The sequence below is a fragment of the Octodon degus genome, unplaced genomic scaffold (assembly GCF_000260255.1).
Source record: "Octodon degus isolate 3935 unplaced genomic scaffold, OctDeg1.0 scaffold00277, whole genome shotgun sequence".
Classification (NCBI taxonomy): domain Eukaryota; kingdom Metazoa; phylum Chordata; class Mammalia; order Rodentia; family Octodontidae; genus Octodon; species Octodon degus.
The window spans coordinates 1,006,877-1,032,368 of NW_004524853.1; the positions used below are offsets into that span (position 1 = coordinate 1,006,877).

Here is a 25,492-nt window from a genome sequence, read left to right on the forward strand (position 1 = left end):
GTATTACTTAGTTTCCATTTGTTTATGGATCTTTTTGTTATTTCTTTTACCAACAATTTCCATTTTCATTGCACTATGGTCAGATAACATGCATGGAATAATTTTGTTTTCTTGGCATTTACTTAAGTTTGCTCTATGTGCTGTTATCTGGTCTCTTGCAGAATGCTCCATGTGCAGCTGAGAAGAATGTGTATTCTATCATTGTTAGGTGGAGCACTCTGTAAAGGTCTACTAAGCCAATTCTTCATAAGTTTGATTTAGATCCTTTATTATTTATTTAGCTTTGTGTTTCTTAGTTGACACTTTGTGTCGAAGGGATGTTAAAGTCCCCCAGGACAATTATATTATTGCTCATTTGCTTTTTCATGTCCGTTAAAATTTGTCCTATATAGTTGGGTATTCCCAGAATGGGTGCTCATATATTTATAATTGTTGTCTCTTTCTCTTGCAGCTTTCCCCTAACAAGTATGTAGTGACGTTCTTTATTTCTTTTAATCACTTGTGTTGAAGCTGGCAATGTTAGCAACCAAAATAGCTATCTCTGCTTTTTTTTTGCTTTTTCTAGGTTTCTGTCTTGACTATTGTTTTCACTGTTTTGACATTCAATCTACTGAGTTCTTTTGAGTTAATGGTGTTCCTAGTATGTAGTTTTGATTTTTGTTTTGTTTTTTAGCATATTGTTTGATTTTGTTTCTTGCTCTGCCAGTCTGCTTTTTTTGATTGGTGAGTCCAAGCTGTTTACACTCATGGTTATCACTGATATCTACAGGTTTATCTTTGTCATGTTCTTTTACTACTCTGTGGTCCATTCTTATGCTCTCTGCTTAATTGCTTGCTCTGCTTGGTGGTTCTCACCTGTTGTTGTTCTTCAAGTTGTGGTTATATTTGACTCTTTCTAAAATATCTGTCAGTATTCTCTGTAGGGTTGGTTTTGTTTTGAATTTATTCAGTTGTTCTTTGTCATGGAAGCATCTTATCTTTTCATTAAATTTCAGAGATTTTGCAGAGCACATCAGTATTGTACAGAAGTTTTTTTTTTAGGACTTTAAATATTTCACTCCTAGCTCCTCTCATTTAATGGTCTGTTTTGAAAAATTGCCATAATTCTGATGAGCTTTCCATTATAAGTGATTTTTTTTTTAGCAGAAGTGGGGGTTAAATTCAGGCCCTTATGTTTGCCAGGCAAGCACTTATTCTGCAATCTTCCCAGCCCCATGATTTTTTTCTCGCAAATTTTAATATTCTGTAGTTTTTCTGAATTTCTGGGATCTTGATTATTATGTGTATGTGTATAGATTTTTTTCATTATTATGGCTAGCTAGAATTGTATGCCTCACTAATCTATATTAGTTTCTTTTCCAATACTTGGGAAATTTTCTGCTACTACTGTAAGCAATCTCTTTATGTCATTTGTGTTATCTCCAGCTGTTTTGTTGATACTTATTAGTCTTATATTATTTTTCTTTTCATCATTTGCAGCTGTTGTATTCTTACCTCTTGGTTCCTTGTTATTTTTACGAGAGCTTTCCTTTTGTATTCACTAGCTGCAATGCAATCTTCAAGGTCTGACGTTTTATCTTCAGTTTCATTCAAGCAGTTTTGCCAGCTTTCAATGGAGTTCTTCATGTCTTGGATATCTATTGAATCTATTTCATGCATTTTAGTTTTTTCCAGTATTCTTCAGCCAATGTTTCTATCATTTTCCTATTGTACTCTATTTTTTTTTAATTTATGCCTTCTTTAGATGTTTAAGCAATTTTTTCATTATTGTTATCATTTCCTTTTTTCCCTGGAGAATTATTTCTGATTTGATTTCCTCCATAGCCTGATGGAGTTGTTTCTTTACTGAAGTTGTTATCATTTCAGAAATTTAAGCTGTGTGACTTCCAAGTTCTTTTATGCCCTTGTCTCCTGGACTTGTTTTGGGTGAGCTGGAGGACTGAGACTGCCTTTGTTCTTTCCTCATTACACTTTTGAAGCTTCCAGTGTTATCCCTGATTCTTCAATAAGGGTAAGGTGGGTAAGGTGTGGGTGAGGAAGCCTCTGGAGAATGGGAGGGCAGAGTAGGCTCACAAAATCTCCTGCTATGTGGGGTTTAGTGTAGCTTCTACCTCAGTCAGGATGTCAGCAAGCAGAAGTTGAAGAAGGATGTGATGGTTAGGAAGGCTGGTCGAAGTTCTACAATGTCTCTTGATCATGGAAGGGTTCAAGGTGAAACTCACAAAGGCTTTTGCTACCAGTGGAATGGGCAACCATAGCTCATGAGAATTACAGTAACAGTGATGGTGGAACAGGCAGCTAAAGCCAGGGAGGGCAGTGGCCACCAGGCACTATTCCAGTCTTCTGGGTAAATGGGGCTCAGCTGAGCTCCTCTGACCCATTGTTTTTATGGAAGGATGCTATTTAATGTTCATGTGTTCATGAAATTCTTGTAGTTTCTTTTGCCATTGATTTCCAATTTCATTGCACTATGCTCTGATTTCTTTGTATTTACTTAAGTATGTTCTATGAACTAGTATGTGGTCTATTTTTGAGAATGTCCATGGTGAAGCTGAGAATATGTGTTCTGATGTTGTGGGGTGGAGCACTCCATAGACATCTAATAAGTCTATTCAAAAGTTTGATTCAATTCTAATATTTTATAGTTGAATCTTTGTCTAGTTTATTTATCTTTTTGTGACAATGGGGTATTGAGATCTCCAGATACAATTTTATTAGTACTTATTTGGTTTTTCACACCTGTTAATATTTCTTTTATATGGTTCAATGCACTGGTGTGTGTTGCACATATGATTGTTATCTTTTCCTGTTAGATTGCTCCCTTTAGAAGGATGTAAGGATCTTTTTTTATCTCTCTTAATGTCTTGACTTTATTTTTTTAATTAAATGTGTTTATTGTATGTAGCATATTGTTGAATCTTGCTCCTTGATTCATTCTGTCAGTCTGTGTCTTTTGGTTGGTGAACTGAGACTGTTAACATTGGGAGTTATAACTGATATTTATTGATTTATCCATGTCACGTTATTCCCCTTTGTCAGTCCCATTCTTTTTTTCCCCCTACCTTCTGTTTAATTATTTGCTTTGGTGGATTCCTCCTGTTGGTGTTCATGAAATTGTAGCTCTTTTTATAATGTCCTTTAAAATATCTTGCAATACTTCTTTGGTGGTCACAAATTTTCTCAGATGTTCTTTGTCATGGAAATATCTTATTATTCCATCAGATTTGAAAGATACTTTTCCAAGTTATATCAATCTGGGTTGAAAGTTGTTTTCCTTTAGAAATAAAAACACTTCACACCAAGATGTCCTTGATTTGACGGTGGGTATTGAGCAGTCAGCTGTTGTGATTCTGGTGGGCATTCCTCTACAGGTTATTTGTGTCTATTCCCTAACAACTTTTAATGTGCTATGTTTGTGTTGAATTTCTGGAATCTTGATTATGATATGTCTGGCTGTAGTAGTTATTTTTGAGTGGGGCTAACTGGAGTTCTATATCCCTCACTTAAGTGTATGCCAAACTCTTTCTCCACAAGGGAAGTTTTCTGCCATGATGTTTGTGAGCAGTTTTTATTTTAATATCATTTTTATCTTGTGTTTCCATTGACTTTAATCAAACATAAGTTATTCTTCTTTGCCTCATCTAGAAGCTGCTTTATTGATTTCTCATGGTCAGTTGCTGTAAGTGTAACTAATTTTACTTTTCATGATCACTAACTGCAAGCCTGTCTTCCATATCTGAGATTCTGTCTTTCCCATGTTGCTGTATTTCAGTGTCTGAATAGCAGATTTCAGAAAGGCTCTTTCTCTGCTGATTACCACTCTGTCACCTTGGTCCTGCCTCCAACAGAGTGTTATTAAGTAGCGCACATTTTGTGTATGCTATAATTTTAATTTATAATATTGTTATCTTCCAAGTTTATAAGAATATGTATCTTAAAGTACATATTTTACTCACTACCAATATCTTTAATTATTGTTAAACCCATCAACCAGAAGTCCTCTCATTCTCTTTCCCCTGATCGCCACATCACTTTATATATTCTTTTCCTGCAACATTTATCTTGCTTTTTTCTGTACTTCAGTCTGTTTTAGAGGTTGTCTAATTTCCCTTTTTCATATTTTAAGTTTTTAATGACAAGATATATGCATATATATATATATATATATATATGTAAATATATTTGGTACAGGGTCTTAGTCTTACTGCACAGCTCAGACTCATAGTGATCCTCCTGTTTTCAGCCTCCCCAGTGCTGGAATACAAGTGTATGCCATCATGCCCAGACTCTGTGGCCAGCTCAGTGCTCCCTGGGGCAGGGCTGGCATGGCATGTGGTGCTGGGTACTGAACAAGGTATAGAACTTATTCATTATTTTAACCAAAATTTTTGTTGTAGAGTATAGAATTTCTAATCAATAAATACCTGATTTTTATGGAAAGAATTTAGATTAAGCTACCTCAGAATTAATTAAAGTATTTGTATGAATCAAGTATAAATATCATTTTTCTTGGAAACTTAGATAGAAGTAATGGATAGCGTCCTTTGACCCAAAGCCTTTCTCATATTTGAATAAATAGGAGTGTAACATAGGCAACAGATAAAAGTGAGCCTGAGTATTTCTAGATAAAATACAATACTTTTGCAGGGAATAAAATGTAAACTTTGGAAGACAGAGAGGAAACACATGTAGTGAATCTCTATCCATTATAGAAGAATCAGAGTAAATTGTTGAAAAATCAAGTACAAGTAAATTTTTAAGAGTTCTCAGATGTATTTACTAGGTCAGCATCTAAAGCTGAAAAGAGATGATTCACTGAGGAGGAATTAAAATTTGCAGATGTTGTAAACGATGCTGAAAGAATGAGGCGGAGGGGAGTTCTGGAATAAGCAGAGCAAGGGCAAATTGGCTGAAGCAATTTATTAGAGCAGAATAACTGATAAAGGTGAAAAGTAGAGATTCGTATTAAGAATGAAGGAAACACCTGGCTGTCCTTTCATTTCTTTCAATATTGGCTCTTCAGACAGTTATCATATTGAGTTAGCTGCTTGTAAATGTATGTGTGGCTTTTCATGTATATATGCTCCCTATACCACTGAATCACAATTAGTTATGCAAATCCTATAAAATTCACACTATAGCAAAATGCTGTGGTTCAATTTATAGAAATCGCTCTGTATAAGTGTCATGGGGGGATAGCGGTACTTAATTCTCAAAGCTTTTATAGAAGAAAATACTGTCCTCAAATGTTCACAATAATATTTTCAATCCTGCATGAACATCAGAATGTGTCTCAGCTCCCCTCAAGCAACAGAATCTATGCTTTTTCTTCTTAAACTCAAACATGTTGATCAGCCAAATTAGATGGAAATGACGCTGTGATTTCTTGGGTGTTATGGTTGTGTCTTGTTGTCCCCCAAAGCGTCAGGCAGCCATTGGGGTGGCGTAAGAACTTGTGATTAATTCATGATCCAGTGCTGGGATTATGGGTGCTATACTCACCCATAATCAGCATGTAAATGTAAGGAGAGGATAAAGGACATCCAGATGCTGCAGCTGCTGCCTCTCCTTTTGCTCTTTGCTGTTTTCTGCCACCGAGAACTTCTGTCCTCTGCCATGTGCCACTCTTCCTTGGAGCCAGCCGAGTGTGGACTGAAACCTCCACAAACTGTGAGCTAAGTAAATCTTTCCTTACTTAATTTTGGATGTTGGGTATTTTGTTCCAGCAATGAGAGAAAAGTAACGGAGACACTGGGCTATGTTATAAAACATGACACAGTTTCAGTCAGGCATGCCATTCTCAGACATAAAAGCTCAGGTCCCCATGATGGAATGAGTGTGTGCACAGTTGAGAAAGAGGAGAGAAGGAAACAGAAGTGGGGAGGAGTGGTGAGAAGAGGGGAAAGGGTGGGGAAGGCAGAGAGAAAAGATAGACAAAGCCCAAAAATCCTCTGAGCTCTAGCTGTCCCATACCTGAGTCTTCACAGCACAACATGATTCCTGCCCTTTGCCACTGTGATTTCAGTCTTGTAGGAGATTGTGAGCAAAAATCACCAGGATGAACCTAGAATAAAAAACACAATGAGGAAGTTATTGTTGCTGAAGTCAATAATAAGTACGAGGGCAGGCCAAATAGTGCAGTTGATTAAAGAGCCTGAAAGTAGGAACAGGGGCTGAGGGCTCGACCCCAGGACCTGCCATGCTGGCCCTGCCCCTGGGGCATGCTGAAAAGGTAATTGAGACTGGGTGTGATGGTGCACACCTGTAATCCCCACTCTTGGGAGGCTGTAAACAGGTGGATCACTATGAGTCTGATCTAGTAGTGAGACCCTGAACACCCTGTAGACCCTTCCCTAAAAATACAAAAAAAAAAAAAAAAAAAAAAAAAAAAAGAAAGAAAAGAAAAGAAAGTAGGAGTGGCATACTAGTTAGCTTTCCCATCACTGAGGCAGTGTATTGTACCCACAATTTAAGGGAGCAGAGGTTTATTTTGGCTCTTGGTCTCAGAGGATTCAGCCTGCGCATGGTGACTCAGAAGGCACAGGCTTCATAGTAAGAATGCATGGTAGAGGACAGCTGCTCAGCAGGTGGCAGCTGGGAAGCAGAGTAGGTTGAAAAGCCCTGCAGAAGGAGGGGAGAAAGAGCAGGTATAATGCACAGCCAAGAGAAACACTGGAACAACACAGAATTTGGAGGAAGATTTATTTAACATCAGTTGGGCACTGATAGGGAATCGACTGTCTCTCAAAATACCAGGCCTCACAGGCCCACAGAGGGAGGTCTTCAAGGGGTTGCAAAGGAGGAGGTACAGAGACAGAGTACTTGGCTGTCTTTGATTCATTCTTACCATGTGCATCCTCATGACCAGCTATGCATTACGCTGACCAGCCACGTCCAAGAGATAGAAGCAATTGGAACTGGAACAAGAACTGTCACTTGGGCACCTGACACATACTAGTTGAAAGAGGGGCATCTTCTGCTACATTCTTGACCCATGACTCACTTATTTCAATGAGGACTGAAGCCTAACAACCTACTCAGCTAGGACCCATCAAAGTGTAATCCACTGACAAGGTGAATGGCTTCTCCACCCAATCATCTCCATGACAATTAAAATTAACTAGCAAAGGTGGTCTTTTTTACAATGTTACATAATCTGTTACTTCCTCAAAAATATCAGGATATATCTATTTGACAAACTAGTAAATGGATCAAAATATAAACATTTATTCTGTGTCACTTACTGACTCTATATCATGGTTAGGACTATAATTAAAAATTTAGTTTCTGTCACTAGTTTAGATCTCAGATGTTCTCTAATTATATGTGAAAAACAGCAGACTGATAATATAATATTCATTGTTATGAAATTTTGCTAACACACAATTTACTGAAAGCTTCTTCTTTTGAGCCTGAAATACTTAATGTACACTAAGTATAGTAAGGGAATCTATTAGCTGAATGTACATCTTTTTAAGAACAATATCCCAAGTTCAAACATTTTGTTTTGCAAGGAATAAAGTAGAGCTATACAAATGTCAATATTTCCCTACTTAACAGTACACAGAGGAATTAACCAGTCCCTCTAATGCAAAGGGAAAGGCTCAGTGCTATTAGTCGCATTCCCGATGAACATTTGCCCATCCTCATGGAAGTGTGCTAAAACTCAGAGCACCAAACTGAAATTAAAGCAACTGGAGAATAATCTCCATGTTCAAAGAGTTCATTATGTAGGTAAAGATAGAAAACAGATGCAAACAAGTGATAATGGAAGACACATAACGATGCAAAGATAACGAATTGTTTTTTGTTCTAGTTATATAAAGTCCCAAGGGACTAAGAAATAAAGTGGTGAACTGAACTTGTTAAAGAAAACTGTATAAATAATTGGCTCATCTGTATGTGTTTAAACCTTAAATTATGAATTATACTATTTCTAAATATTTAAACATTTAGTGACAGGGCAGATTCATCGTGTCATTACTGAAAGTTACTAGTTTGAGGCACATGGAACTGCTGATTTTTAAGAGTTAAAAATTTTTTTAGAAAGTTTACCTTATGAAGGTTCCAATCATTTGAATGGTGTTTGGTTATCTTTAAAAAAAAATCCCAGTGATAAGAGAAGGAAAACAACTTGTTAACATTTATCAAGAATAAATGTTACATGTAATTTTAGCAACCTACTAGAATTCCTAGGGCTGCCCAGATAGCTCAGTAGACTAAAGTGCCTGCTTAGGCAGGCACAGGGATAGGGTTGAGCCCCTCATCCCTGCATGCAGCTCCATTCCCTCCCTGAGGGCACGCTGAGACTACTGAGACTGGGCATGGTGGCACACACCTGTAATCCCAGCAGTTGGGAGGCTGAAAACAGGAGGATCACTATGAGACTGATTTGTGTAGTGAGACCCTGTAGATCCTGTACTAAATACATAAAAAAGAAGAAGGGTGGGAACAGAATTTCTATCCACATTTTAGATTTATAGTTTTAACAGTACATTACCCAAAAACTTGTTTTTATTACTTCTTTCAGATTAAGATATTTTTCAAACATTTTACCACTAGCAAACTTTAGATTAAAGGTCAAATTTTATAAATAAAGTTCACCCCTGCTCCTGTTAAGGACATGCATCATAGAAGAATAATAGTGTTTACAACACTTTTATTTCCATAGTAACTCACCTGAAGGAGCACGTAGTGCCTTTCAGTCATTACCTAAGTGATGCTTTAAACAAACAACTAGTAGGACAAGAAATTAAAGTAATTGAAATTCTGTGTTTAATGATGAAATGAGGAAATCAAACTCAACAGTTAACAGTCTTTGGCCAAAATACAAACAGATTTTTACAGTTCGGGATAAATTCTAAAAAGGAAATTCTGGAATAAATGTTACAGATGAACATGTTAAACTTATATATTAAAGCTTTTTTGCAATCACTGTATAATTTTTCATTGGAGGACCCAATTTATAAAATGTTTATGAATATAACACTAATGTTAGGCTCCTCTTTTATGTTAGCTGAAAAGGCTTAGAGTCACCCAGTTTTGGATCATCCTCTTTGTCTAACCTAATTTAATTGTTACCCAGAATGTCCTGAGGTTATGAGAAATTAGTTTGTCCTTTTCTCTGGATTTTGTGGTGCAAACCATTTTCAAGCAGACAGCCAATTAGGAAAGATGAAATTCTAGAACCTTTTACTAACCACTGTCATATATATGTTTTAAACTATTTCTGAATGCATGACTTTTATATAATTTAAGATGAAAGTGGTTCACAAATGATTTTATTCCAAGAACATGTGTTAATCACATTTGTATGCAACACCAAACACTATTTAGTTGTATTTAAATATTAGTTGTATAAACTTACATGCAGTTTAGAGGTATCTAATTTCATAGAGTTTTACGGGGTGTCACCTTTAATATTGCTTGCTTAATATTTTAACTGCTGGACTATGATATACAACATGTAGATTATGCACAAATACTCTGAATTTTTTAAATGTTTCATTTGCAATAATTTTAAATTTCATGGAATTAGCAAGACTCTCAAAATTGATGTTTGATTTGAGGATAAACTAGTTTTTATATTCTGCTTTCTTTTCACCTATTTTAGATTCAACAGCAAATGCTGAATTTGTAGATGTTGTTCCTATCGCTTTAGACTCCTCTCAATAAAAGTGAGCACTGCTCTGTCTGTTTGGCCTAAAAAGACCTCTACTTCATACCTTGTAGGACTCTATATTTCATAAAATAATCTGCAGTTTACCATGCTTTTTCCAAGACTGATACATGTTACAAAACTTGTTCAAATATCACCAATATAAAGTTTGATAAGGGAAACATAAATCCTTCACTTATTCTATGTTTTTTTCTTTTCTTTAACAACTTTTCCTCCATTTTATTTATCCCTTAAGGAAATCCTCATGGTCTCCATCCCATGTATTAAATAACTACTGAAACACTGAATTCCATGGTTCACTCAGACTCCTGTGATAAAATTTTTACCCAAACCTCAAAACAGATAGTCATAGTTTTTTTTGTTTGTTTGTTTGTTTGGTTTTTTAAATATAGACTCTCTATGTAGTGTAGGCTGGCCTTGAATTTGCATATGTAGCCCAGGTTGGGTTTGAACTCATGATTATTCTCCTCCTCAGGCTTACAAATGCTGGGATTACAGGGGTGTGCCACCACTCCCCATAGTTGCTTTTAGGCCACAGATGTCATAAAACTGTGGTATACAAAAGTTTCATGTGGTTATTAAGCACATGAAGCATGAATATACTGAATTGAGATGTGTTATGTGTAAATTACATACTATATTTTCAAGACCTAATATGGAAAATGTATTTCTTAGTCATATATTTTGTATTGATTACATATTAAAATTGTATTTTTATATTTTAGCCTATACTATACAATTTAAAATAATTTCACCTATTTCATGTTTACATTATAAAATTTGGCTACTAGAAATTTAAAACAAGTTATATGGCTTATATACTTTTGTTAAACTGCATTGCTCCTAAATTTTCTGTTTCTGAAACTAGAAACAATTTGTTTTTAAATTTATTTTGGCTTCCAATTGCAAGAGAAATTTTGTTTGATAAAACGTTCAAGTGTCTGAACAAGATGAAAAGATGCTAGATCTTAACCTGAAAATTACAAGCACAATTAGCCTTGGACACAAGCAATCTGAAAGGAGTAAGTCAACCACAATCAAAAGATTGAACCAAGCTTTTCTAATAAACAATAGAAAAGGACAAAAACATGGCTCAGTGTGAAGGCCCTGAGTTCAATCCTGTTACTGCATAAAAAAAAGAAAAACAAAGAAGAAGACTGAGTAAAGTTTTTTTAAAACAAAATAAGAGCATTTTAAATTCATTCAGCTTAAATATGTCAGTGTTGGGCCAGGGATGTAGCTCAGCAGCACAGTGGCCTGCCTGGCAAGGGCAAAGATGTGAGTTCAATTCCCAGTATCAAAATATAAATCGAAATAAAAATAAAGACGGAAACTGTTATCTTAAGAAACGTCAGTGTCTATGATGAAAGTACAATGAAATGAAAGAGGCAATAGAGGATTCAACATGGGAAGAACATGGAGATACAGAGAGGTCAATAATGGTAGGTCTGGGATACACCAGGCCTGAAGGGTGAGACAATTTGGATGGAATGTAGGTCGAGCTATGATAATCAATTTACAGGTCCTGGATCTTGGATCTATAGTTATGATGTGGTTCTGCTGCCTTTGAGCAATGGTTTGAAGTGGATGTGATTAATATGGTGAACTCTACCAAATCTGCATGGTCCTGTTACCAGAAGCATCATTTAGTTATCTGCTTGTGGACTTCACTGTCTGCTGAGGTTGAAAAATGCATAGAATTTGCTGAAATCCTAAAGCCTGTAATAGACAAAGTTCGATTTTTACCTTGGTCTTACCTGACTCTAAATCCCTTTGCTACCTTTTGTGTTCTTTCTTCCCTAACCAGGAAGGTTTGGTTCCTGGCATTAAAAAACTGTTTTTGCCTAGTAAAGTGAAATTCAATCTGTTATTTTTAAGTTACTGATCCTTCATGTACAAGAATCTGGGCTCTATATGTTTTATTGTTTATCTGCTGTGGTTTTGGAGATACACACTTTGGGTTGCGCATTTTTAGATGTGTTGTGAATGACTTGAGTGATTTTTATTCTTGGAGAAACTGGATATTTACCTTTGCACAGCAACAGAAGATATTCAGAATAGCAGATATTCAGGAGCCCATAGTTAAGTTTACATTGGTCCAGGGAACATTAATGGTGTCTATGGTTTATAGCAAAATGATTCTGATTGCAGCAGTTGGTGTTGATTGCTCCATGCACCAAATAGATTGTTCCAATCTTGTCTATCTTTTTGCTTTACCCACTTTTTATAGGTCTGAGATTATTTTGATGAGATTGTGTTCTCACTTGTCTTGATTTTAATTGTAAAGGACCAAATTTTCCTTGTCTCTAATTTCAGTGGTCAGCACACAGGTGGTACATTGTCATCTCTTCACAGTGTGGGCACATCTTTAGGCAGTGAGCGTTGGACAAACAGAAAGTGGCTGCCTCCTCTATGCCTCTTACGGCTACCCCTTATGTATGCATGCCATACTTAAAATCTGGTGGAAGACAAGTTAGTATGTGAAATGATGTCTATGTGCACAGGGTCTCATGTGTGAAAATTCCTTCAGAAGGAGCTTAGCTCAGTGGTGAAAACAATGAAAAGATTTCCAGAGGCAATGACATGCAATCTGGAAGTGGGATGGAAAGAGGCAGAAGAGATGAGGGAGTTGGTAGAAGAGAAAAGAGATTCTTAGGAGAATGATGGACACATAAATACATTTTGTTCAGTTTGGAATGTATTTTGAAGGTATACACAGGAGATGGTGTGAGAACAAAATTATTACGTGAAAGGAAGATTAAGGAGAAATGTTGAATCCTTATTGAAAAAATGGTTTTCAAAAGCAATTTATCAAACAATGGATTTCATTGTGAATATCTAAGATGAGTCACTTAGAGTATAAAGTTTAGACTACTTAGGAGTTTATTTAATTAAACAAGAATGTGCTTTAGCCTCATAATATTGCAGACTTCCTAATATTCACATATTAAGTTCATTTTTATTTTATATCCACATCATTGCAATTCTGTGGTCTGCACCACACTCATCAGTAGGGACATTTACCTCTTAATAAATGGGCCTGATTAATAGTGGTTTGAGGCATTATTATTTATTCATCTGTGAAGGTTATAAATTTCCTAATAATACCTTTGCCAGGAGATGTTATGTTTAAATCCCAAATGTTTTATTTTTCAAAGGAGATATAAAACAATATATTTTCCTATTATTTCAATGTTTCATTTCAGCTTTGAAATGAAGAAGTCTAAAATCAATTCTACTTCTCGATTTGATCAGCAAGTTTATAGGTTTGGGATGAGGCAGTAGACCTGTGTAAAGTTTGATTGCCTGAATGTGCAAATCAAAAACCCCTTTTGAAGCCTTAGTCCTTTGCAAATATATTGTGTCCTTCCATTGGTCCACTGGGCTGTCAGCTCCAGGCAATCAAACATCAAAACTTATCAGACACCTTCTGCAGACCCGACTTCTAAGAATCACTGAGTTACATGTGGATTGCAATGCCCCAAGAATGCCATATTAATTATTTATCAAGATTTAAAGTCACAACTGCATCTCAAATCCATTACTGTTGGGGTGAATTTGAAGAGGAGGAATCATATTTGATAGTTATGATTTTTTTAAAAATTAAAATCAGTATGTCATTTAATTGCTAAGGACAAAATTCATCTCTGACATTGTTATGATATTTTGAAGCAAATATGTTCCATTTGGTTCTGGGTTTGATTTAAATCAAGGATTATTTAGTTTTCTGGACGCATCGTTGTGCCCCAGGTGGGCATAGATAGATACCCACCTATCTATGCCCAGGTGGGTGAGTTAGATACTCTCACAGCGAAAGCAGTTTTTCTTGCATTTCTATCCCTTTTGTCACAGATCTTGCTGATTTTGCAGTATGTACTTGTGCTATGTACAAACAGAAATTCCGGTGGTCTTACATTCATGTAATTTTCATTTGTGATCTGACTTGAAAGCTACTAAAATATGAGCCATTCTTTTGCTCTGTGAAGTTGAAGGGAAATGAAGACCTTAGGATTAGAAATGAAGAACAAGGTGAGTAAATTTCCCCCTTGGCCCTGTCCCTTCTTCCATAATAATTTGTTAAGTATTCATTGCGAATCAGATATTGTATTGAACAGAAGGAACGTCAATTTACATATCTTATTGTTTTGTGGAATGAAACCAGATATATCGTCTTAAATCCTTAAGAGCATGCTGAACATGTAGTTAAATAGCAATCGTGAAACTTGATGTAGAGGTAGCACAATTTGCCCTTCATTAAAAAGAAAAAGTATCATAAAGCCGCTGAAAGCGTCAAACCTCCTTTCCCCTCAGTCTCTTGGCAATCACTGTTCCAGGGCCAACATTTGTAGAAACCCGATCTTCCGTTTTTAATCAAAACCTATTCTCACTCTTGAACTAGAGGAACAAGTTGGAAAGATGGGGGAGGGAGAGGGAAGGAGAGCCGGAGAGATGGGGGAGAGGGAGGGAAGGAAGAGAGAGAAAGAGAAAAAGGGAGCGGGGAGGGAGAGAGAGAGAGAGAGAGAGAGAGAGAGAGAGAGAGAGAGCAGGGCAGAAGGCGGGAATGGCAGGGGTGAGCGAGACGCGCTGCCCTTTGCCCTTCGCGACCGCGATTTCGCGGTTCCTGCTCCTCGGTCGGCGGTCTGCGCCCCCGCGCCTCCCGCGCCTCCCGCGCCTCCCGCGGGTTCTGCCGTCGGCTCCGCCCCCTAGCGTCGGCGCCCCGCAGCCCGCGCCCGGCTCCTATCGCTTTAAATGACAGCTGTGGCTCGGGTCCCAGTCCCGGGCCTGACGTCAGTGCCGCCTCCCGGGTGCGAGGTGTAGCCGCGCCTCCGTCCGCGCTCGGGGCTGCAGCCGCTCCGCGCCCCTCCTCCGCCCTCCCCGCCGGGAGCCGAGCCGCAGCCCGAGCCGCTCGCTCGCCCTCAAGTCTCTCACACTTCCCGCCGTCGCTCCTCCTCGCACCTCCAGCGCCGCGGCCGCGGCTCGCGGAACTCCTCTCCGGCGCGCCGTCCGCGAATGGAGCTCGGGCGTCGCTGCCGCCGCCCCGGGCCGTGAGCCGGCCGCCCGCCAGAGCGCAGGGGCTCCGAGCGTGCGCTGGGCGCCGGGCGCCACACCGTGCCGCTCCGCCGGGCACCCGGTCGGCAGCGCGGGGCAGCATGGCTCTGAAGGACACGGGCAGCGGCGGCAGTGCCATCCTGCCCATCAGCGAGATGGTCTCGTCGTCCAGCTCGCCCGGCGCTCCGGCAGCCGCCGGCCCGGGCCCCGGGGCGCCCTCGCCCTTCCCCGAGGTGGTGGAGCTGAACGTGGGCGGCCAGGTCTATGTGACCAAGCACTCGACGCTGCTCAGCGTCCCGGACAGCACGCTGGCCCACATGTTCGCTCCCGCTAGTCCTCGGGGCGGCGCCCGGCGCCGGGGCGAGCTGCCCAGGGACAGCCGCGCGCGCTTCTTCATCGACCGGGACGGCTTCCTCTTCAGGTACGTGCTGGATTACCTTCGGGACAAGCAGCTGGCGCTGCCCGAGCACTTCCCGGAGAAGGAGCGGCTGCTGCGCGAAGCCGAGTACTTCCAGCTCACCGACCTAGTCAAGCTGCTGTCGCCCAAGGTCACCAAGCAGAACTCGCTCAACGACGAGGGCTGCCAGAGCGACCTGGAGGACAACGTTTCTCAGGGCAGCAGCGACGCGCTGCTGCTGCGCGGGGCGGCGGCTGCCGCGCCCTCGGGCCCCGGAGTGCAAGGTGGCGGCAGCGGCCCCGGCGCGCCGGACAGGCGCTCGGGCTTCCTCACCCTGGGCTACCGCGGCTCCTACACCACCGTGCGGGACAACCAGGCGGACGCCAAGTTCCGGCGCGTGGCGCGCATCATGGTGTGTGGGCGCATCTCGTTGGCCAAGGAGGTCTTCGGGGACACGCTCAACGAGAGTCGCGACCCTGACCGGCAGCCCGAGAAGTACACTTCCCGCTTCTACCTCAAGTTTACCTACTTGGAGCAGGCGTTCGATCGCCTGTCGGAGTCCGGCTTCCACATGGTGGCGTGTAACTCCTCCGGTACTGCCGCCTTCGTTAACCAGTACCGCGATGACAAGATCTGGAGCAGCTACACGGAATACATCTTCTTCCGTAAGTTCGCAACCGGGGCACCTCCTAGCGGCGGCTCAGAGCCCGGCTGCAGCTCTGACACGGGTGTCCGCGGCGGGAAAGTCCCGGAGGGAGCTAAGCGCTCCTGGTAGCAAGTTTCCTGCAGTCTCTCTCATGCCTTAGACGCCAGTCTCAAGTTTTCCACTTCCGACCTCAATTTCTACTCCCGCTTTCTTAAACTCAGCAGTACCCGGTCTCCATACGGTCCTCTTCCTTAACTTTATTGATCTCACTTTCTTGGGCCTGCTGTTTCCCCTCGAGGGTAAAGGGCAGCGAGGAATTGATTCTAAGAACCGCATGCAGAAGCCCAAGCCCTCCTCCTCCGGTCCGCAGCCAGAGGACCCCTGGGGGTCAGTTTCTATGGCTGTTAGTGGCTGTAGGGGCCCTAGTGACATCTAGGTATTGCCACGCACCTCCTATCACCTCTCCTGTAGGTTGCGCCCCGTGCAGCAGCGCCAATTGCGGGTGTTTTTGAAAGGGATGAAATGGAAAAAGTGGCAACAGCCTCTAGAACCCCTAGGGGAAGGCAGGGCATGAAAGTGGCTGCTGAAAATGGGCCTTCGCTAACGAATAGAAACTCAGACTTTTCCCGGGCATTTAGCTTTGTTTTCTCCAGTGCAACTGCCCAACGTGTTGGAGGGGGATGGGAGAAACTGGAGAGTTTGGATTTAAAGCTCGGGATTAGAAGGGGAGCGTGGTGTGTGTGTGTGTGTGTGTGTGTGTGTGTGTGTGTGTTCCAGAGCTCTAGTGATTATGGTATTTCTTTTCTGCGCACCTCTAGCTCAATGAAAGTTAACTCTACTTTTCCAAGGTGAATAACTGCAGTGATTTTATGAAATGAGAGAATGAGGGAGAGGATACTTTGGAAAGCATTTGACATGATGTTTTTTTTATAGTGTGCCGCAGGGAAGGTTCTCCATGGAGTTCCGGAGCACCACCCAAAATCATCTATAAGAGTACAGGACTGTGGGTGGGTGGGGGGTGAGGCGCGCCCAGTTTTCAGTGACAAACACAATGTAAAGGGGACAACCATTAAAAGGCTATTTGGGCAAATGAAAAGCCAGCTGGAATAACAGCAGGACTGTTACTTGGCAAACACTTTTTTTTTTTTTTTTTGTTGGAATTGGGATTCTACTCAGGCCCTCCTGCTCTGAGGTTCAGGCTAGCCTTCAACCCACTTTGTATCCCAGACAGTCCTTTTTCTTTTTCTTTTTCTTTTCTTTCTTTCTTTTTTTTTTTTTTTTTTTTTGGCAAGACACAAGAAACTAAAACTTGCCTACAGTGTTAGGGAGGATAGCCCTGAAAGCCTGTAGTGGAAACAGACCAGTTTTAACTGTGTTTCTTTATTTTAGTAATTGCTCACTATTGGGGGACTGAACGATTGTTTTTAAAAATATATTCCAGTCTTTATTTATTTATTTATTTATTTATTTTTTCCGGAACCGGGGATTGAACTCAGACCCTTGCGTGTGCAAGGCAAGCACTTATTGTATTGAGCCGTCTCCCAGGCCCCTGAACGATAGTTTACACTTTATTTTGACTGGAAAAGAGGAAGCTATCTCTCCTTGTACAGGTGCAAGCTCCACTGCGATGTGGCTCTGTGTCTGTGTATTTTGGTAACCTTGAGGTAGGTATTGGATTTACTGATCCAACAGTGAAGCGAATGTGTCCACTGAGGAGCTAGATAAAAATCTAAGTGTCTTAAACATATCAAAGAACATCAGTAAAATCAGCTGTCAGAAAAGCCACATAGGGGAATGCAATATTGGTCACATAAATTGGCCTTTTCTTAACATATAATAAATAATTGAAATTATTTAATGTACTCTTCTTACCTTGTATTGCTTATGAAGGGATCTTTGCCAATAATTTTTTAGAATTTAAACTTTTACTTCATTAAAGACATATTTGCAAGCATTCCAAAAGGTTATGTGAAATGAACTTCTACTTTTCTTGTAGTTAGTGGTTTCTGATAGGAAAGAGAAATGTTTTACACTGTAAGGGAAGATGGATGCTTTACAACTAAGTCTCTTAAAGTTTGGAAATCTTTCATGACAATCTGTTTTCCTTAGAAATATGCACTTTAAGAAGTTCGTTACTTTGATGAAGAGATAATATAGAGTAACCACCTGTGGAGTTCTCTGTTTTCTAGTGAACTCTGAGATGTGTTTTTAATAGTTCCAGAAATCTAAAGAAAGAACCTATAACATTCTTCCTTTGCTGTCTAAACTTCGGGGCAAAGCATACGGTTCTGGATTAAATATTGTTTTCTTGAAGTGGTAATCCAGTCTTTTATAAGCTAAGTGTAAGTGTCACTTCTTATTTTGGATATAAAATTTTTCTTGAATACCAGCATACATATGGGCATATTGTGTATCATACCAGTTGAACTATAGTTTCACAAATTATTCCAAATGGGATTCCTTTTATTATCTGATGAATGCAAAAGTAAATTTATATTACTTCCTGCTTGTTCAATTTAGGTATTGGCAAAATATATGCATTTTGCCTGACAGTTCTCTGTTTGAAAAGATTATTAGTGATATCCAAAAAAGAAAAATTACAGATAACCCTGATTTTGATTTTATATTGCAAATTTAGAGAAGAGCCTTAGTATCTTTTATTCCTTTTATGCCACAGGTCTTTCAACAAGTAATTATTTGCTATATAACAATTTATTGTATAATACATGTATCTAGCAAGGCATGGTGGTGCACACCTGTATTCCCAGCACCTGGAAGGCTGAGGCAGAGGATCACCAAGAGTTTGAGATGGCCTAGGCTATGTACTTAGTGAGTTCATGGACAGTCTGGACTACTTTGTGAGCCCTTGTCTAAAAAAAAAAAGTACCTGTCATTTTAACATCTTTTAAAATTCAAGTTACATGTCAATGTAGTGGTTTGTGATTGATTTTCTGTAAAATACCAGAATTGTAGTTTTGAATAGAATTGTACATTTGAATTTCAGTTTTAGTATTCCCTGCTCTTCAATTTCTACAATAGAAAAGATAGGCAAATGCTTCAGGACAAATGGAATCCCAGAAACTGATCATGATCAAATGTGTGATTTTCATCAATTATTTACTTATTCTGCATTTTAGTTTCCTCACCTGTATAGTGGGGGTTTTTATAGTACCAATTTAATGGAGCTTACTAATTCATGTAAAGTGCTTGGAGCATAAGAGAGGCTAGGTCAGTATTACCTATTATCATTGCGAGTAAGAGTCTACAGGCTTTTATTATTCTTGTTAACATTATGTTTCTGTTGTTTTATAGGAATATAGTTAATTTGACTGTATAGTTTATTAGATAATTACTTTTCAACTAAACAGTAGCACACTAAAGTTGTTAAGAAGTTTGAAATAACTTCTAGAATAAGTTCTTTTGTGAAACATCAACTTTTTAGATTAAGTCACTGAAGCTTAATCCATTCTACTGAGATCTACTCCATCAGAGCCCATTCTGATTTGGGCCAAGAAACATTTTATCCTTCCCCACTAGGACTTGAGACTTTGGCAGTATTTTTTTTAAATATAAATACCAAGCTGGATTCATAGGTTCTTAAGTGCTTGCATCTGAGTCATTGGGTTCTTATGCTCAAGGTTATGTACAAGTTATTAAACATTAAATATCAGCTTCTTTTGGCTACATGGACACTTTTGTCTGCTCTTATTCTTAACTCATTACTCACCATGTCTTCCAGGATCTCTGCTTTATAATTGTACAATTAAATTTTATGTAACTTTTCTAATTCTGAAGATAGATTGTCTCTTCCTCAAAGAAAAGAGTAGTTTACTGTTTTTCTTTTAATTTGTCTGGTGAACAGTTATGGCTATTTCTAATAATAATAAGAGGGAAAAGCATTTTAAATTGGTACAGTGTAGTGTAGAGCAGATAGTTATATGGTTGGACTGTAATATGTAGATCAGTCATAGTAAACTAGAATTATATATTCCTTTTTTCTTCATAATCAGTGAGTTTATAGGAAAAAATAGTACCGTGTTTTACTTTTCTTTGTAGTATTTGAGGTTTTGAACTCCACATATTGATTGATTTACAAGTGTGTATGGGTACTTACTTGTAATAATGGAGACAATAAAAAATGGCAAACACTGTATGGTGGACCTTGAATTTTTATGTCTGCATGGTAGTATCATAGACTTGCCTTCCCTTGCTCTCCTGTGATGCCTTGTGTGGGGAAACACTTGCGCAAATACGGAATGGCTATAAACCTTATTTAATAGCTCTTTTTCTTGTTTATAGCTTAAGATTCTGATACTTACAATTCATATATGTCTCTGTCCATATATATGGAATTAGTATCTAATTATTAATTTGATGACTTAAATTCTTAGTGGACACTAATTAAAATGTGAAAATAACTATCTACTTGTTCTGTACAATATTAGCTATTTACTCAGAGTTACTATTTTTATTTAATGCTAGCAATAATGTATACCTATTTGAAAGTTCCTAACAGAGTAAACTTTAAGTGTTCTGAACACACACACACACACACACACAACAGACAAACACACACACACACACACACACACGTAAATACATGTAGCTCTTTTGAAAATAAAAGTAACATGTGCAATTTTAGGACTTTTATTAAATGCAAAATTTTACGTAAATCACCAGTAATTCGTAATAAAATCTAGACTCATGTTTTCAGTCTTCAATATACATGTAGATGAAAAAAATTTTGAAAAGTTATGGTCATATTATATAGTTTCTATACTTGTTTTTGATTTGCCTTATACATTTAATGCATTTAATATTTTTTCCATGACTTAAAAACTTTGTTAAATTGTAGATAGTGAAACTACAATTATTATCTCTTTACCACAAGCTGTAATATAAGTCATTTCTCCTGAAGACTTAGGGAAAAATCAGTGTTTCTCAAAATGCAATAAAATGAAAATACGTGCTTCATTGCAATCGCTGTTTTATATACGTTATTTATAGCTGATAACATTTGACATTAGTTTAAGAGGGCAGGTAATGTACTCAGTCGTGGAGTTACTAGGGGTTGAACTGTAATTTGAGTATCTGTCTTTCTCCAAAGCTTTTATCTTAAAACACTTAAAATAATTCCTGTTTCACAAAGTAAATTTAACAAATGTAGTTTAGCATTCTTGATTACTTAAGGATTTACAAGTTAAAAAATGTATCCATTGTTAATAAAGCTAGTATTTGTAGTAAGTCTAATGTCAAGTTTTCATAAAAATACACTACATGTGTTTTATGTCTTTTACTTACTAAAAGGATTTTTTTCTTTATTAACTAAGGCTAACATGTTCATGAATATTCTTAAAGCATGTAAATAATTTGATTCTATTCAATATGTTTTTGGGGGGAACAAATAATACCTAAAAGTTGGATAAACCAGTAAATTTAATAAACTGACTTAAATAGTGCTAAGGTCGCAAATTCATCTTTTACTTTTGTAAACAGAACACATTTTCTGTGTTGTTTTCTTAGAAGGTGGCAAACTAAAGAGGATATTTTAGATTAAATCAATTTTGTTAGTAACATATGGTTGTCTTATAGTTCTCAATATTGACTAGCAGCATTAAATAGTATGTTTAGTCTAATGAGGTTTAGGAAGCATCAAACTCCTACTGAGTACTGAGATTGGCTTTCAATAGTTTTGTGGCTGTAAAATACAATGGAGGTCTCTATGAATAACTGGGAAAACTTAGAAAGTAGCATTTCAGGTAACCTGAACATGGAATTTAGTTACCTATAAAATTGCAAGGCCTCTTTTGGATGGACTTTAGGATATTTTTGTCACTTAGCAGCTAGATGCCTGCAAGCTGCTGTGGGGGCTTTTCCTCATCTGGTGGGGACAGTCTGTCAACCAGCAGCTTTGGGAGGATTTATCCATTTAGTAGAATGGCTTAATTTATATCTCACAGGCCGTTTACCTGCTTTATAAGTGTAAGTTTAATGAGGAAGCTCCTGCTGCGGATCCAAATGAGATATCCTGTACTTCCATACATTTCTCGTAACTAGTGTCTGTTAATCATATAAGTTTTGTTTTGTTTTATTTTGTTTAGCAGGTGTTGGGGATCTAACTCAGGGGCTTTTGCAAGCTAAGGCAGTTCTTAGTCACTGAGCTATTACTTTAGTCTTTGAACAAGTTTCCAATTAATATACAAATGCACCTGAATTTGGATTTTGGAAAATAAAACAAGCCATTATATGATTTTTATCATTTATAAATTTATTTTCTGACTTATTAGTTTCTTACTATATGTACAGTATCATAGTCCTATAATTCTGAATGAACTTGGTTGTTGCATCCTCTTCCATGCAGGTTCTGTACTTTTTTATTGTACCTCAGTTATAGATCCCTCATTGATTTTCCCACATAGGCAATTATCTGCTTCTGTGTCATTCTTCAACACTAGCTCTCACTCCTCCTTGCAAATTGATATCAAGATTCAATTTTGTGTTCTCAGCCTTGAGTGAGGCTAACACCAATTTAGCAATTTGATAAACACTCTAATCTAGAGACACTAGAGATTCCATTAAGACAGTTACTGAATGAGAAGCTCAGTTCCACTTCAAAGTGCAATTACTGAGCACCCACTAAGCTACAGCTCATGCAGCTCATACGCATCCAGACAGCACAGTGACCTGACATTTAGGTTGGTCATAACAGGCTTCATGTAACTGTGACCTGCGCTATGGAAGGGTCATTTTTTAATTTCAGCAAGAGGTAGGAGTTAAAGAATTGTGTAAGTAAAGTTATTAGATTCATAAACATATACTCATAGACACATACTTCTGTATACTTAAATTATTGGTGGAATAGAATGCTGGGATCATAAATCAGCTCATTTGATTTATGTAGTGGATAAAAATGTTGGGCAAGTGCACAGTGTCCCAGCTCTGTCCATCACTAAAATGGTGCATACTTAGCTCTTAAAAGAACTTGGGACAAAGAAGGACTATTGTCTCCAGATGTGGTCAGGCCTCCTTAAGGCAGAAATTAAGTTCAGATAGTATCTGCCTACACTAATAGGTATTTGCTAAATTAATAATCCAGTTAATTCTATATTGAAATATTGAATCATTTTTAAAAGACATATTAAAAGAGTTCACAGATATCACTGCTTAATGATTAATAATACAATGTCAGTTTTACTTGTACTTGGTGACCTTCCATTGTTGTAATTAACAAAAATTAATCAACTCTGCTGGCACCAACAATACACATTTTTGTGCTGTCTAGAAGGATGCATGTTATTTTGATGCTAATTCACTAAACTAATGCCATGTTTGTTCTGCTATTAGCTAAGGGTGTTATAGCTAATATATTATAACCACTGTCACTAAACCTTATTTCCACAGAAAAAAGTCAAATATAACAAAGAAGAAAATAAATATAGTGTTGGTTCCATGTCACCAGCATAGTGAGTGATTTAACTATTCCCTTGTGATATTTTCATTTTATTCACCAGTTATACCATGAGATTTACAATAAGTTATTCTTTTTCATCACTTTGTAGGTTAAGCATATTTTAAAATTTTTGGCACAGGTGTGTATTGCTCCTTGTCTTATTGCTGATAAAAAATACTAGGCACCCACAAGAAGAGAGGTTTATTTGACTGATGATTTAAGACTTTTCAGTCCACGATCAACACGTGCTAAGGCAGGAAGATCCGTGGGAAAGTGTGTGTTGGAACCAGTTGCTAACTTCATAGCAGCTGAGAGGCAGAGAACATGGGCAGACTACCAACAAGAGATCTATATGTTTTCCAATGCCCACCCCAGTGGCCCACATCATCCAACACCAAGACACCCTTCTAACAGCACATTCAGCTAGGAGCACGAGTGGATTAATGTATAGTGCTGCCCTGCAACCTAGACATCACTACAGGAGTCTCTTTGTTCAGTTCAACTGGCAGTTACCACCAGCTGACCCAGTGTAGAGTAGGGACAGCACTATGGTCTGTTGAAGGAACTGTGTCAGAATCTCTGGAGCCTAAGAAGCAAATCCTTAAGCACTATTGAATGATTTAATGATTTTTAGTCAATTTCCTCAAATGTTTCTGTCTCTAACTTTGAGACTGTGGGAAAATATTTTGCTCTTCCTCATGAAGGGAAAGGGGAACAGTAATATCCTCTTATAGAATTTTTAGGATTAGGTGAAGTTGTCCTTATAACAACAGTATTTGTCACAGTTGAAGTGCTCAATAAGCATTACCTATTGTCACTTACTAATTAAGGGACTCAAAATGCATAGCAAATCTTTTTTCTCTACATTAATAATCCTCAGTAACAGATTTCTTTTTCTGTATGAGGACACTGAAAACATTAACTATGCAACCCTTAAAAGTTACTGGGGAGATAGCTCAGTGGTCTAAACACCTGCCTGGCAAGTGCAAGGACCCATGATACCCAGTACTGCATGCCAAGCTGAGGAGGCTCAAGCAGGAGGATCACTATGAGTCTGAGCTGTGTAGTGAGACCCTGTACCAAATAAATACATAAGTAAATAAAAAAGGTACTGTCATTAAGATTTTACTTCATACAGTTACAGTCTTGGTAAGTCTAACATGAATAGTAAACATTGCAAATATTTTAAAACAACTTTAGTCTAATAGGTACCATATTGCTTGGGGGAAACATTCTTCCCAGTCTACTACTGATACAGGCCAATTCTGATGCAATAAGAATATTATAATTCAATGGAAATTATCTCACAGTATGGGGTATACTTGGACACAACACCTCTTACTCATATTTTTTATTTATATTTCTTGTAAAAGCTTTTAGCTCTGATAGCAGCAGTTTTATGCAAAAGAACTACTTTCTATGAAGCCATGTGGGCTTACTCATTGCCCAGAATGTGGGCATTTGGCCAATATTTCAAGCTATGTTGTGAATTTAAATACATATCTTTGCAATTTTAGGAAAACTGTTGGCTGTCAACTCAATCAGCTCCTATTGAAACTGTTCTGACACATTTTTGAATGTAAGTTTTCAAGTTGCTGAAATGCATGTATTTGAAGAAAGCAGGGAGATGCTGGCAGCCATTCAGAGGTAATTCGCCATGATTCCGACCTTTTTTCTTTGGATGGTGAAGGCTGCATCTAGCAAGTTTCTTTGCAGGTGGACGATAAGATTCATGTGTATAATTCTAAAGTGACTTTCACTTTTGATAAGAAAAGTTGCTAGGGCTGCAATTTTTTCATGAGAGGTGGGAGAAAGCAAATTTAGCTATGAAATATTGGTGTCATCTATATGGTGGTTTTGGGAATGAGTTCTTTTGAGGTTATCCCAACGTAGAATTTATAAAAGAGAGATTTCACAAACAAATGCTTTGGCTACAGCATTTCAACAGTATGTAAATTAGTTTTATTTTGTGCTATTTTATTTTTCTACATTAGTTTTCATGTAGAAGAGTAGAAATTGATTTTCTTTTTGATCTTTCCTTCACAGAATATCATATATGATCATTGTCATGTCATTTGCACTGAATATTTGTCCTTGTTTGAGTGTGTCAAACTGTTATTTTTAATAGAGAACTATTGAGTATATTAACAAAATATTTATTAAAGATGAAATCTTTTCATATATTACCTCATTCAATGACCTTCAAAAATTCAGGAATATAAAAACTTCTAAACTTAGAGAAATTCAGGTTAGATTACTTTTAAATTTCTA

General features: G+C 38.2%; 1 protein-coding gene across 1 annotated transcript in view; it reads left to right on the forward strand.

Annotated features, from left to right (window-relative positions):
- Window positions 1-14,551: 14,551 nt before the first annotated feature.
- Kctd8 (potassium channel tetramerization domain containing 8) overlaps window positions 14,552-25,492 on the forward strand; it is a 282,008-nt gene continuing 271,067 nt past the window's right edge. The window contains exon 1 of the mRNA XM_004646689.2: window positions 14,552-15,790. Within this exon, the coding sequence (XP_004646746.1) occupies window positions 14,830-15,790 (961 nt within the window). The 5' untranslated portion in view covers window positions 14,552-14,829. The remainder of the gene's footprint in view (window positions 15,791-25,492) is intronic.